At 46.2% G+C, this 14,799-nt stretch overlaps 1 protein-coding gene across 1 annotated transcript in view; it reads right to left on the bottom strand.

Moving 5' to 3' along the window:
• The window catches only part of TBXT (T-box transcription factor T), a 157,217-nt gene that overhangs the window by 21,033 nt on the left and 121,385 nt on the right, over positions 1 to 14,799 (bottom strand). Inside the window, exons 5-6 of the mRNA XM_030198080.1 lie at positions 10,911 to 10,963; positions 2,335 to 2,508 (exon numbers count right to left, since the gene is read on the bottom strand). Of these exons, the coding sequence (XP_030053940.1) occupies positions 2,335 to 2,508; positions 10,911 to 10,963 (227 nt within the window). The remainder of the gene's footprint in view (positions 1 to 2,334; positions 2,509 to 10,910; positions 10,964 to 14,799) is intronic.

Raw genomic sequence — 14,799 nt, 5'->3', positions numbered from 1 at the left:
CCCAACCTAGAGAAGCACTTTTCCAATCAGCTCTACAGATACTTCCACTGGATATTGTTTCAAAACTATCTCAGGTTGGTGATCAGGTTCAAGTCCTTCCTGGAATTTCTGGTATGGTAAGACCTGCAATTGTGACTTTAGAGTCACTATGGGACATGGTACATAATATCCAAATCTCCATGCAACCTACTTTAAAAGAGAATACTGAAAATATAAGAACTCTTTCCGAAGCTACGCTACTCCAAGCACAGGTATCTGCACAACAGGCCACTAAAATGGAAAATTTGAATATTAAATTGCAAGAGATGGGAACTTTAGAGAATGTTTTGGTTAAAGACAATATTTTTCTTCATAAACGGACGGAATACCTTGAGAACCAGATTCGTAGACTTAATCTTAGGTTCCTAAACTTCCCTAAGTCTCCTTTAATTTCACCTCTTGAAATGGTCAAGAAATATATGGTGGACATTCTTGGAATGGACAAGGATTCATTGCCCCCCATAACAAGGGCCTATTACATCTGGAACCCACAGGGAGACGATCGAAATCTCCCAAGGGTGGGGGATGGAATGAATTTAACTTCATTCCTTGAAAGCTCACTGGAGATAATTACACAGAGGTCTACTATGCTTGTTACCTTTGTATTGGAGCCTGACCGCAATGCAATACTGAGACTTTCTTTAAGACACTTAGAAAACTTGTTTATGGGCTCAAAGGTTCGTGTTTTTCCTGATCTCTCAAGGCCTACTCAAGCTAGACGCAGGGCTTTCTTAGATCTGCGTCCTAGAGCGTTGGCATTGGGGATTAACTTTATATTACGTTTTCCTTGTATATGTAATTTGATGCTTGAGGGCAGTCAGTTTCAATTTGTAGACCCTAAACAGTTAAAGGAATTTCTTGATGCTAGAGTAGATACGAATGTTATGTGCCCTCCATAATAGCAGGCTGGGATCAGTAACCCCGAGGTATGCAAAGGGAGGTTTTTCTTTTTATTGCCTTTGTAAATATAAATTTTTGACTCTTGGGATCAATTTCTTAATTTGTGGACGAACAGGCCTTAAACTATATTCTTTGTTTTGTTATTTCCTTGTCAATGCCTATTGCATATTCATAATTTGTTGTGAAATAATGATTAACATATAAAAAAAAAAAAAAAAAAAAAAAAAATCTTGAATTAAAAAGGAGCAGTGTTCAAGTTGACAGGGCTGTGGCTTATTCGCATAGGCACATGCAAAAATAAAGGAAACTTAAGAGTAAAAAAAAAAAAAAAACACACCCTAAGAAGAGAGAATTGGCAAAAACCAAAACTGAATATAAGATGAAAAATACCCGCAAGGGAAGGCAATTGCAAGGAGAGAACACAAAAGTGTGTCCTCAGCTCTGTGGAAAAAGAGACTGGAGGACCTGCGCGTTGGACAGGAAGGCACCAGTGCATGTGCGGTGGGACGCCGTTAGATATTTCTACCTTACTAACTAGTCAGCGTCCGCACTGTGCTCCAATGGATGACGTCACCCAGATGCGAGAAAAAGGCCTGCATGTCTTTGGAGACATTGTGTATGTAACCACCAAAAGGCCTTGGATGACTATGCTTTTAAAAAAATAACTTCCAAATATGAGACCTACCCCATGCAAAATCCTAAATGCTAGCCATAAAACTAATACTAAATGCCACTGGTAAACAGTGTAAATTATAAAGCAAGGGTATCACCCTATCACATAATTTTTATATGGGATCATGTGGGTCACTATGTTCTATAGATTCTAGCTTCAAAGCTAACATGGGCAAATCTAAACACATTACAGTAACCCAGGTGATTCAGCCACCTGGACCACTGTATGAAAATCTTCAGCAGGAACAAAAGGACCATCTTCAACTTAATCCATGCCTGACTTGCCACACTTATCAATCTGGATCTCTAACCTCAAAGATGAAGAGAGGAGGACCCCTAGTGTGCCTCTGTCAACTTCCATAGACGTATCCAAACAATATCTAAGTCTTTAGGTGGAACAGAGTATGCTACATGAGTAAGTCTAAGGATTAATGCATTTATTGTGCCAAGTGCACTTTCAAACAACAAATATAGTAAATTATAGCTTTTTATATAGGCACAGAGACCAACCCTGACAAGTTACTTCACCCTCCACTGCCTCAGGTACAGCTTAGCCTGTGAACTCTGAAAAAAGTAAATATCTACTACAGCTCAAGGCAAGTTGCATTCGGGTATCGATGAAAGTTGTGAACTAAACCTAAAACACCACAGGTAACAGCAGAAAGAATTTATACTCATGAGTCATGCTTTGACAGATCTTACTTCAATTATGTGAATACTTACTGGGAGAATTTCTATTAGAATATGGGTTAGGGTAAGGGGCAGAGCGGTGATTCCTCAGTGATGAATACCGGTCATAGCTGTGGGGAGAAGAAAGTGAAAGGGTGCCTCCAAACTGAGAGTGGGAAGTGGCAGGAGGGCATAGTGATCCAGTTCCGGGAATAAGCCAGGTACCTACTGAGAACAAAACAGGATATATATGCAAAACTTAAGCTTTTAACATCTGAAAATTCATAATTCTGAATAACAGTCCCACCCTTTAATCTAAAATATCAAAACTAGTAATAAGAATTGTCAAAGTTGCCTCTGATTTCGAGTGGATTCATGGAGTCTAAACCAGGAGCTAGAAGGTCCCATTTTACATTTGAGGTGTAAAATCTTGAAGTTAGGGCCCTATAATCAGCTCCACTAATTTATAAGACAAAAATAGACAAATTGCATTTTCTATGAAGTGTTTTAACTCTTAGAAAAAGATTTTTGTAAATTGTAAAGCTCAAACGCCATACCAATTTTGGATTATGTTTTGCCAATAAAGTGAACTTCAATAGGTGTTCTCTGGAGACCATGGTTCAGTCCCAAGTGTTACATCCACAGCATTTGACATTTGTTCTAGAGCTCTCAGAAGATCCAAGAGGCCTTTACTGTGCATGTACAGAAGCGCCTCCATTGCTATGAACACTACTTTTCAATTCTAATATTGCTTTAACTAGGTAAGAACTCCAAAAGGGAGAATGATTATTGAACTGCTGTTAACACCTATAATAGTTAAGCAACTATTTTCTGAACAGGCCAATAATACTTCAGCAACTATTTTCTGAACAGGCCAATAATACTTCATTAAATAAAAACTTCACTTCACTGTTTTTTCCATTTCACTTCCAATCTAATTACCAATGACAAATCTGCATAAACAGACTTCTATTTTATCTATACTGAAAGGGATGAACGTTATGCTCAACACTTCTGATCTAAAAGCCCTTGTCCAGTCCATATGCACCATGAGCAGAGGCCACGTGAAGATTAGGAAGGACAACGAAGCATCAGTAGAGGGGGGACTGATTGAGGGGGGTAGGTGTGTGCACCAAGGTTCTGGAGCAGAGTTCTCAAGACCTGGAGCTTTAGGTCAAAGATGAAAGGTTTGTGGCTCCTTAAGCTGGGCATCCCATTAAATGTCCCCAACTAGAGGACCTGTCTCGTGGTTTTTTAAAAAAAATTTCACTATTTTGGAATAAAACACTGCATTAGCAGCTTCAGTAGTTAGCTGTATCTGAAGTTAACACTTCATACAGCTTATTAACACAATTAGCATGGAAATACTGGTTAAAATTAGGACTGCATTTTGATTAAAATGTTTGTGATTAATTATGAGAGATATATAAATAGATGTATATACTCGAATATATATGTATGTAAACTGCTTTGATTGTATACTGTGTATATATACTGGTACATATATGTAAACTGCTTTGATTGTAACCACAAAAGGGTGGTATACCAAATCCCATCCTTCTGCCCTAAAGGACTTAATCTCCCTCCCATAACCCAATCCAACATCTCCCTTTTCTCTTCCTTCCCTCTCTTTTTCCAGATCATCCTTTCCTGGGGTCCATTCTCCATTCCCTTCCTCCCATTTTCCAGCACATCTCCCTCCCTCCTCCATGAGCAGTGACACAAACTTGGTGATGAGCAGCATCAAGCTCTTCTCATGGCTGCTGGAGATCACTACCTTGGCCATAGCTTCCATCAGTGGCCCCTCTTCAGTTCTACAGATCACTCCCCTCCCCCCACCTGGGGTTCAGCATCTTTTCACATATCAATCCCTTCTGCCAGTCTACCTTAAAGGTGATCTGTTGGAAAGTGGCAGCATTGCACATATGAGGCTTGTGGCTTGTTCAACTCCTTCAAAATCACTGTTTTCTGCATGGGTGGGATGGGTCAGAGGGAGAGCTTTGGACCAGGTTGCAGGCAGCATATATGCAACACTGCTGCTGGCAAGGATCAACAAAAGACCACCCTTAAGTAGATTGGCAAGGGGTGTGTGATGTTGAAAAAGGTGGGGAGAAGAGGTCGGATTGCACAGAGGACAGGGATTGGTAGTGGAAGAGTAGATGATGTTTGGAGGAAAACAGGAGACACTGCAATGTGAATATTTTCGTAATCACGATTAATGGATTAATTGCAGAGTTAACTGCAATTAAAATGCAGCCCTAGTTAAAATTAATATAGTATTACTTCTAAAGTAAGGTAAAATTAGGTTCTTACCTTGGTAATTTTCTTTCCTTTAGTCACAGCAGATGACTCCATTAACTGATGGGTTATGTCCGCCTACCATCAGGTGGAGATAGAGAACACTGAAAAACCATAGTGCTCTATGGACGGCTAGCTCCATCTGCCTTCAATATTTGAGACTTCCAAAGCAGAGTATCCTCAAAGTAGAACAACATGAACTTTCCTCACAGCGAACGAATGACCCAGAACAGGAGCAATAATCACACAAAGGAGGGACGATCTCAACCTCCTCTAACAGATCATTAAACAGAAATCCTGAAGACTGTTTTCCAACTTCTCCCAATGAGGGAACATATCTGCAGGAAAAACTGAACAAAACAGATACAAACAGGGAGGGATCATGGATTCATCTGCTATGACTAAAGGAAAGAAAATTACCAAGGTAAGAACCTAATTTTCCCTTCCTTGTCATCAGCAGCAGATGAATCCATTAACTGATAGGATGTACAAAAGCACTCCCTAGTTAGGGCGGGAAGATGCCACTCCACGCGCAAGCACTGCGCTCCAAATTGCGCGGCCCGCTTCGCTGCAACATCCAGCCTGTAATGCCGGACAAGGAGAGCTTAGAAGCCCAAGTAGCCGAACTACAGATCTCATGAAGAGAGAGTGCTCCTGTTTCGGCCCACGAGGAGGAAATCGCTCTCGTGGAATGCGGTTTAAATGTGTCAGGTGCAGACCGCCCTGACAGCAGATACGCAGAAAAAATGACTTCTTTGAGCCAACGGGCTACAGTGGCCTTAGACGCCGGAGACCCTCTTCGAGGACCTGACAAGACAAAAAGGTGATCAGAGGTCCTGAAGTCATTTGATATTTACAGATACTGCAAGAGAGCCCTGCAAACATCCAGAAGATGTAACTGCCCAAAAGATTTTGGAAACTCCTCCCTAGTAAAGGAGGGCAGATAAATGGGCTGGTTTAGGTGAAACGCTGAAACCACCTTAGGCAGGAAGGAAGGCACCGTACGTACCGTTACGCCGAACTCTGAGAATTGCAGAAAGGGGTCTCGACAGGACAGAGCCTGGAGCTCAGACACACGTCTCGCCGAGGTCATGGCCACCAAAAAGACTGTCTTTAGAGTCACATCCTTCTCCGAAGTTCGCCTCAGCAGCTCGAAGGGCGAACACTGGAGAGCCTTCACCACCAGCCCCAGGTTCCAAGACGGACATGGCAACCGCACTGGCGGGCGGAGCCGGAGTGCCCTTCTTAGAAATCGGGCAACATCCGGATGAGCGGCCAGGGAAATGCCAGAGACCTTCCCTTGAAAGCATGCCAAAGCTACCACTTCCACTCGCAGGGAATTGTAGGCCAAGCCTTTTTGTAAGCCATCCTGCAAAAAAAAAAAAAAAAAAAAAAAGTCCAGCATCGGCGAGACTGTAGCCCTCGTGGGTGGGATCGCCTTTGAAACACACCACGCCTCAAACTGGCGCCAGATCCGAGCATAAGCAATAGAAGTGGACCGCTTGCGGGCCTGCAAGAGTGGAGATGACTGTTAAAATAGTCTCTCAATTGCGCCCTCTAAAGAGCCATGCCGCAAGACCAAAGCGGCAGGGATCCTACATGGTCACCAGTCCCTGCATCAACAGGTTCGGCACCAGAGGCAAAGGAAGAGGAGCCTCCACCAGCATCCGCCAGAGGTCCGCGTACCACAGCCGCCTGGGCCAATCCGGGGCAATGAGAATCACCACTCCTTGATGTAGTCAAATTCGCAGAACTCGCCCTATCAAGGCCAAGGAGGGAACACATACAGGAGGCCAGGTTTGAACCAAGCCATCCAACTCCAAGCGAGGATCTCTCCGTCTGCTGAAAAAAAGCACGGGACTTTGGCACTTGCGCTTGACGCCATTAGATCCGCTACGGGCGTTCCCCATTTGGAACACTTAGTCTGCTAGTTCCCACTACGCTGGGTCGGTTTGATGCCTGCTTAGAAAATCGGCTTGCACATTGCTCTGACCTGCTATGTGAGCTGCTGACAGAAGCTGCAGGTGTAGCTCGGCCCAGTGGCAAATCTGAGCGGCCTCCGTGGCTAGTGCTCTGCACTGAGTGCCGCCCTGTCGATTTATGTAGGCCACAGCTGTCGTGTTGTCCAACAGAACTCTGACAGGCAGCACCTCCAGAGTCTTGTGAAAGGCCAGAAGCGCCTGGAATAATCGCTCTCAGGTCCAAGCGATTGATGGACCACCCCGATTCCGCGGATGTCCACAGACGCTGAGCATACCAGCCGACCAGGCTGGCATCGGTTATCACCAGGCACCGAGGAAAGCAAGAGGCATTCCTCGCCGCAGCATGCTGTCGGAAAGCCACCACTCCATACTGTGCCGGGCCGCAGGGAGCCAGGTTAGTCTGCATTGATAATCCTGGGACATTGGAGACCATCGTTGAAGGAGGGCAATCTGCAGAGGTCTCAAGTGCACTCTCGCCCATGGCACTACCTCCAAAGTGGCTGTCATCAACCCCAGCAACTGGACCAAGTCCCAAGCTTGCGGGCGAGGCCTCCGCAGGAGCAGACGGACCTGATTCTGAAGCTTGCACCGCCTTTGGTCGGGTAGAAAGACAAACCCCGAGGCTTTGTCGAACCAGACCCCCAAATATTCGAGACAGAGGGGGTCAGGTGACTTTTGGGTATATTGACAACCCAGCCCAGAGCTTGCAGTACTGCGACCACTCTGGCTGTGGCCAGATGACTTTCGTCTGCCGAATCCACTCTGATGAGCCAGTCGAGATACGGGTGAACCCGGATACCCTCTCGCCTGAGAAAGGCAGCTACTGCCACCATAACCTTGGAAAAGGTGCGGGGAGCTGTGGCGAGGCCAAAAGGCAAGGCCCAAAACTGGAAATGTTTTCCCAACACTGCAAACCGGAGAAACTGTTGATGCGGGGGCCAAATAGGAATGTGCAAGTAAGCTTCTTTTAGGTCCAGAGACCTGAGATATTCTCCTGGCTGTACCGCCGCAATGACGAAGTGCAGGGTTTCCATGCAAAAATGCCGCACTCTTAGTGCCTCGTTGACTGACCTTAAGTCGAGGATCGGTCGGAAAGACCGCCTTTGAGGCACCACAAAGTAAATGGAGTAGCGCCCGCAGCCGTGTTCAGTGGGAGGCACAGGGATCACCGCTCCAAGGTGCAACAAGACTTGTAAGGTCTCCTCTACCGCTGCCCGTTTGACGGCAGTACCGCATCGGGACTCCACAAACATGTCTCTCACCGGGGCGCTGACTTCCAATCGGTAACCTTCTCTGATCAGGTCCAGGACCCACTGATCGGAGGTAATCTTGGTCCATTCCTCAAGAAAGAGGGAAAGACGTCCTCCTACTGCAGGAATTGAGGAATGGACTGGCGCCCCGTCATTGAGGGAGCCGCCCCTGAACTCCAGGCCTTGAACCGGCTGCTGCGGAACGCTTGTCCGAGCGAAAGGAGTTCCTCTGCTGAAAATGGGCACGTTGAGAAACCCCAGCAAAGCGCCCCGGGCGATACCTGCGAGCTTCACGGAAGCGAGGTCTGGAAGAGGAGGGCCACACAGCACCCTTGGAAGGCAGCCTCGGCCTATCCTCAGGTAACTGCTGGGGTTTAGGGTCCCCCAGGTCTTTCACAATTTTCTTCAGCTCCTCTCCAAATAACAGGTGGCCCCGAAAGGGAAGCTTCACCAGCCTGTGGTTAGAGGCCATGTCAGCCGCCCAATGCCGAAGCCATAGAAGTCGATGGGCCGCAACCGCCACAGACATCTGTTTAGCCGAAGCTCCGACCAGATCATAGAGGGTGTCAGACAAAAATGAGAGGGCCAACTCCATCCGTGGTGCAACCTCAGCGAGAGACTCCGCACCATCCGCGGGCTGTTCCACTGCCTGTTGTAACAAAGAAAGCAGGCACGAGCAGCATAGGAAGTGTAAATAGACACCCTTAAGGCTAGACCTGAGATTTCAAAAGACCGTTGCAACGCGGATTCAAGCCGCCGGTCCAGAGCAACCCCTCCCTCTATGGGGAGGGTGGTCCTCTTAGTCACTGCCGTGACCATGACCAAAGCGTCCACTTTAGGCATCCCCAAAGGGGCCAAGTGCTCCTCACTCATAGTAACATAGTAGACGACGGCAGAAAAAGACCTGCACGGTCCACCCAGTCTGCCCAACAAGATAAACTTGCGTGTCATTTTTTGTGTATACCTTACCTTGATTTGTACCTGTCTTTTTCAGGGCACAGACCGTATAAGTCTGCCCAGCACTATCCCCACCTCCCAACCACCTGCCCCGCCTCCCACCACCGGCTCTGGCACAGACCGTATAAGTCTGCCCAGCACTATCCCTACTTCCCACCACCGGCTAAGCTTCTGGGGATCCACTCAGAGGGTAAAGCTGACCCATAGCCCTGGCCACTTTCAAAGGCCCATCGGGTTCAGACCATTGAGCTGAAATAAACTCTTGGATGGAGTCATGCACAGGAAAGGCTCGAGCAGGCTTCTTAGTACTCGCCATCCTCGGATTACCAGAGGAGGCCTCGCCCTTGGCAGGATCATCGATCGAAGAGGGCCTGCAAGGCATCAGAAATGAGCGCTGGCAGCTCATCACGGTGGAAAATTCGCACCGCATTGGGATCATCCAGATCCAGTGGCAAACCGGCACTTTCCTCTGGCTCTTCAGACCATGAGGCCCTGCCAGAACCCTCAGAATCCACACCACCCGACAACAGGGGGGAAAAGGGAAGTGCGCCACTCTCCGACGGGGGATTTACCCGTCTATGTTTTGCGTCCTTCCAACTCTCGAGGGAATCAGCCAGCCCCGGGCCATCAACACCCGGGGGGGGGGGGGGGGGGGACCAGCTAGCAGCTCAGTGTCAGACATGTGCGGCAGAGCTCTTTTCAGCATGAAAGCTTTATGCATTAAAAGCACAAACTCCGGGGAGAAAAACTCACCCTGACCCTCCGTCTCCAAATCAGGAGAAACGGGAACAGGCGCTCCTCTGGTAGCCCCTAACCGAGGCGTCCCCCTACACTCAGACTCCTCTGCAACAGGGAGGGTCGAGGCATGCGGCGCTTCCAAAATGGCACCTGCTGCCAGCTACATTGAGCAGGAAGAATCGCCGCTCGCCATGCTCGTACCAGCTCTAGCGTCTAAAGAGCACGTCTTACAGAGCCCCGCTGCTGATCTACGGAACCGGACGGAAATATATAAGTAAAATGGCGGCTTCGCACCACAACTTACCCCGATCGGAACAGCGTCCGCAGGACCTCCCTGGAGGAGCTGGTCACCACTCTCACCTCAAAAGACCGAGTCAAACGAGCTCCGGTCAAGCTGCACGTGGAAAATAGCCTAATAGCTATGCAGAACCAATGCGTACTCTCTCTCTTTTTTAAATGCTGTGAAGAAAGTTGAAGGCAGGCAGCAACAGAGGTACTCTGGTAGACAGGGGGATGGGTAAGGCACGGAAATGGCGAACCTATATGCCTTCAAAGTGGGCACCACCAGCCCCAACTGGCAAAAGCACAGGAGCCACCCCAGGCAGAATTTTTTCCAGGAGCTGATCAAGCTACGTCCACACCTGCTGGGAGATAGAGAAATACTGAAGGCAGATGGAGCAAGCCGTCCATAGAGCACTATGGTTTTTCAGTGTTCTCTATCTCCACCTGCTGGTAGGCGGACATAACCCATCAGTTAATGGATTCATCTGCTGCTGCTTACAAGGAAGTGCAGATTGTGCACCAAAACCCTTGCTACATGGGAAACGGAAAAGCACTAAATCAGAATACATTGCATTATAGTTAGCACTATTTATTGCCTTGGCCCCTCAAAACCATTCACTCATGCTACATAAGCACACTAGCCTGTGCTACAGCCTTGCCAAACACTTGTGGTAAATGTCAGTGATGAGCATCTCCTGTTTACACTTTGGGCAGAACTTAAGTCACTGACCTGCTTCAGACATGAGAATTTGACAAAGCAAAAAATCAATTTTTTCCACGTTGTTTAACTTGGATATGGCCTCAAAGCCTGTTAACATGGAAAGTAAATCCCCTTTTATCAACTATGAGGATAGGGAATTAAAGTGTCAAAAACCTGTTTATGAAAGTTTTGAAAAAACTGAATATAAAGAAGCAGGACCATTAAGTTTATATCAGATCTCCAGCGGATGACAAGCACAAAAACCTTATATACATATATTGTAAAGACCTTTACCTCCTGAAAGCTCTGGAACATATGTCCATTTTTGCACTATGCATTCACATGGACCATTTATACAGCTTTTAATGAACTCCCTTATCTTCAGAAAAATGGTTTAACTAATATAGAATAGAAAATACTTACACTGTGAATAAGCAGATTGATCTACATCATCCATCATGTCTTTGTGATCACTTCTGTCAAAATAAACCACGTTTATCAATAGCAAACACTTTCACCGAGTAGCATTCCATCACAGCCTTCAGAAGTTCCACAAGGTGCAGAAAGCAAGTTATGTAGACACCTGCTACTTTGTGAGATGACTTATCCCATCAAAAGCGAAGTTACCCACCTATAGCAGGAATTCTCCAAGGAGAGCAGGCCAGGTGTTCTCACATGTGAACAATGTCATCTGACAGTCTAGTGTAGATCCTGACAAAAGTATTAATGTTCTAAGAAAATTCTAGTATCATGCCACCAAGCATACACAGTGCCTTTGTGCCCGACTTGCGAGCCTGGGTCCCTCAGTCAGGTTCAAATTTCAAGTTTATTCTGTTTTTGATATACTGCCCTTGGGCACAGGCTTTCAGAGCAGTTTATATAGTTGCTAGGTTTAATTACTGATATATATATTTTATGTGTGTGTATATATAGAGCTCGCTCACTAACTGTGTGCTGAAGTGACCGCCATCAAAGACAACTTTCCAGGTCAAATACATCAATTGACAGGAGTCAAGCAGCTCAAAAGAAGCTTTCATCAGCAGGGCGAGAACAATGTTGAGAACTCATGACATGGTAGGAGGTTTGATGGAGATGGTTAACACTAATTGCACTGTGATGAACCCTAAATTGGTTTTCAAACCAGAGGTGCAGGAGGTATTTAAGCAGTTTTTGTGTAGGACAAGTAAGACGATCTATGGCCTTGCCCTCACACCAGACGGCAAACCTCCTCCACTTAAGAGTAATGTCTTCACTCAACATGTAATCAGTGGAATTTGTTACCAGAGAATGTAGTAAAAGCAGTTAGCTTAGCAGGGTTAAAAAAAAGTTTGAATAGCTTCCTAAAAGTCCATAAGCCATTATTAAAATGGACTTGGGGAAAATCCACTGCTTATTTCTAGGATAAAGCAACATAAAATGTATTGTACTGTTTTGGGATCTTGCCAGGTACTTCTAACCTGGATTGGCCACTGTTGGAAACAGGATGCTGGGCTTGATGACCTTCAATCTGTCCCAGTATGGCAACACTTATGTTCTTATGAGTCTTTCTGGAACCAAGATAAATTCTGGAGACACCCTCAGGCAGATTCAAGGACGCAAACTCTATGCTCTCAGCCAGGCCATGAGGGCTATGGACTGGAGGATTTGCCTGCAGAAGGGATCCCTTGTTCTGAGTGATGAGGGCTGGAAACACTCCAACCTCCACAGATCTTCAGAAGACAACTCCAGAAGGAAACCAAATCTGCCTCGGCCAATAAGAGGTAACCAGGATCATAGTTCCCCGATCTACTACTATTTATCATTTCTATAGCGCTACTAGATGTACGCAGCGCTGTACACTTGAACATGGAGACAGTCCCTGCTCGACAGAGTTTACAATCTAATTAGGCCAAACAGGACAAACAAGAGATAAGGGAATATTAAAGGATGATAAAATAAGGGTTCCGAACAAGCGAATAAGGGTTAGGAGTTAAAGGCAGCATCAAAAAGGTGGGCTTTTAGCTTAGATTTGAAGGCGGCCAGAGATGGAGCTTGACGTACCAGTTCTGGAAGTCTATTCCAGGCATATGGTGCAGCAAGATAAAAGGAACAGAGTCTGGAGTTAGCAGTGGAGGAGAAGGGTGCAGATAAGATATTTACCCAGTGAACGGAGTTCCCGGGAAAGAGTGTAGGAAGAGATGAGAGAGTGCAGAGGTCTTGAGGAGCTGCAAAGTGAATGCACTTGTAGGTCAATAAGAGGAGTTTGAACTGCATGCGGAAACAGATAGGAAGCCAGTAAGTGACTTGAGGAGGGGGCTAATATGAGCATAACGACACTGACGGAATATTAGCCATACAGCAGAATTTTGAACAGATTGAAGAGGAGAGAGATGGCTAAGTGGGAGACCTGTGAGAAGTTGCAATAGTCTAAGCAAGAGGTGATAAGAGTGTGGATGAGGGTTCTGGTAGTGTGCTCTGAAAGGGCGAATTTTGGTGATATTATAGAGAAAGAAAGGACAGGTTTTAGCAATCTGCTGAATATGTGCAGAGAAGGCGAGGGAGGAGTCAAAGATGACCCCGAGGTTATGAGCTGATGAGACAGGAAGGATGAGAGTGTTATCCACAGAAAGAGAATGGGGGAAGAGGAGAGGTTGGTTTAGGGGGAAGATAAGCCTCAGTCTTGGTCATGTTTAGTTTCAGATGGCAGTGAGACATCCAGGCGGCAACGTTAGACAGGCAGGCTGATACTTTGGCCTGGATTTCTGGTGTGGAGAGGTAGATTTGGGAGTCATCAGCATAAAGATGATACTGAAAACCATGGGATGAGATCAGAGTACCAAGGGAAGAAGTCCCAGGACAGATCCCCGAGGTACACCAGCTGACAGTGGGATAGAAGTAGAGGAGGATCCACTACACTAAAGGTACGCTGGGAGAGAAGAAAACCAGGAAAAAACAGAGCCCTGAAATCCAATGAGGACAGTGTATCAAGGAGTAGGCTGTGATCAACAGTGTCAAAAGCAGCAGATAGATCGAGAAGGATGAGGATAGAATACAGACCTTTGGATCTGGCCAGGAACAGATCATTGGAGACTTTAGCAAGCTCTGTTTCAGTTGAACGAAGAGGCGAAAGCCAGATTGAAGTGGATCAAGAATAGCTTGAGATGAAAGAAAGTCAAGCATGTTCAAGTATCTTGGATAGGAAAGGGAGACGGGAGATGGGGCGATAGTTGGAAGGACAGGTAGGGTCCCATGAAGGTTTTTTAAGGAGTGGTGTGACTATGACATGTTTGAAGGCATCAGGAACAGTCACAGTGGAAAGTGAAAGATTGATATGACAGATAAAAGGGATGACAGTAGGAGAGATAGTGTTAAGTAGATGGGTGGGAATAGGATCAGAGGAACAGATAGTTTCGAGGCAGAAAGAAGATGTGTAGTTTCCTCTTCAGTGATTTCAGAAAAGGAAGAAAAGGAGGCAGGGGCTGGAGGGTTGAGAGAATAGACTAAGGGAAGGAGAGGTGGAGGTGACTTGGTTGAGAATTCAAGTTTAATCTTGTGAACCTTATGAAAGTACTCAGCCAGAGTCCGGGGAGAAAGTGAAGGGGGAGTTGGAGGTGAAGGCACTGAGGAGAGAGTTCAGTGTGGCAGAGACGTCAAGGGTTTGAGCCAAGAGAATTTGTCAACTGGATGTAATAGTCCTGTTTGGCAAGTAAAAGAGCAGACTGGAAGGAGTCAGCAAGAATTTGAAATGTGTGAAGTCAGCATGGGCACTGGATTTCAGTCAAAGGCGTTCGGCAGAGTGGGCACAGGAAAGTAGGTAGTGGATTCTAGAGGTCAGCCAAGGCTGGGGTTTGGTACATTTTACTGAACGGGGAATGGGAGGAGTGAGATTATCCAGAGCAGAGGAGAGAATAGTATTATAGGAAGACAGAGCCTCATTGATAGACTTGGATAACAGTGGTAGAGAAGAGATTTGAAACACTGGAGGACAGAGTAGAAGGGTCAATAGCCTGAAGATTCCTAAATGTATTGGTTAGGATTGGACGGGACTGGGGGGGGAGGGTGTTTAAGTGTGAAAGTTATCAGATGATGGTCAGAGAGGGGAAGAGTTGAGGCACAGAAACTGGAGAGTGAGCAGTTTGTGACGAGGATAAGATCAAGACAGTGGCCATTCTGGTGAGTTGAGGGCAGTGGAGCACAGTTGAAGATTGAAAAAGGATGTTAAAGCAAGAAACTGAAGCATAAGAGCCAGAGGGATCATCAACATGAATGTTAAAATCCCCAAGGATGAGCGAAGGAGATGAAGGTTCAAGAAAGAAGGAAAGTCAGGCATCAG

This window comes from Microcaecilia unicolor, chromosome 3 (genome assembly GCF_901765095.1).
Source record: "Microcaecilia unicolor chromosome 3, aMicUni1.1, whole genome shotgun sequence".
Taxonomy (NCBI): domain Eukaryota; kingdom Metazoa; phylum Chordata; class Amphibia; order Gymnophiona; family Siphonopidae; genus Microcaecilia; species Microcaecilia unicolor.
The sequence above is the reverse complement of the archived record's forward strand: the minus strand, read 5'-3'. Positions and strand labels throughout refer to the sequence as shown.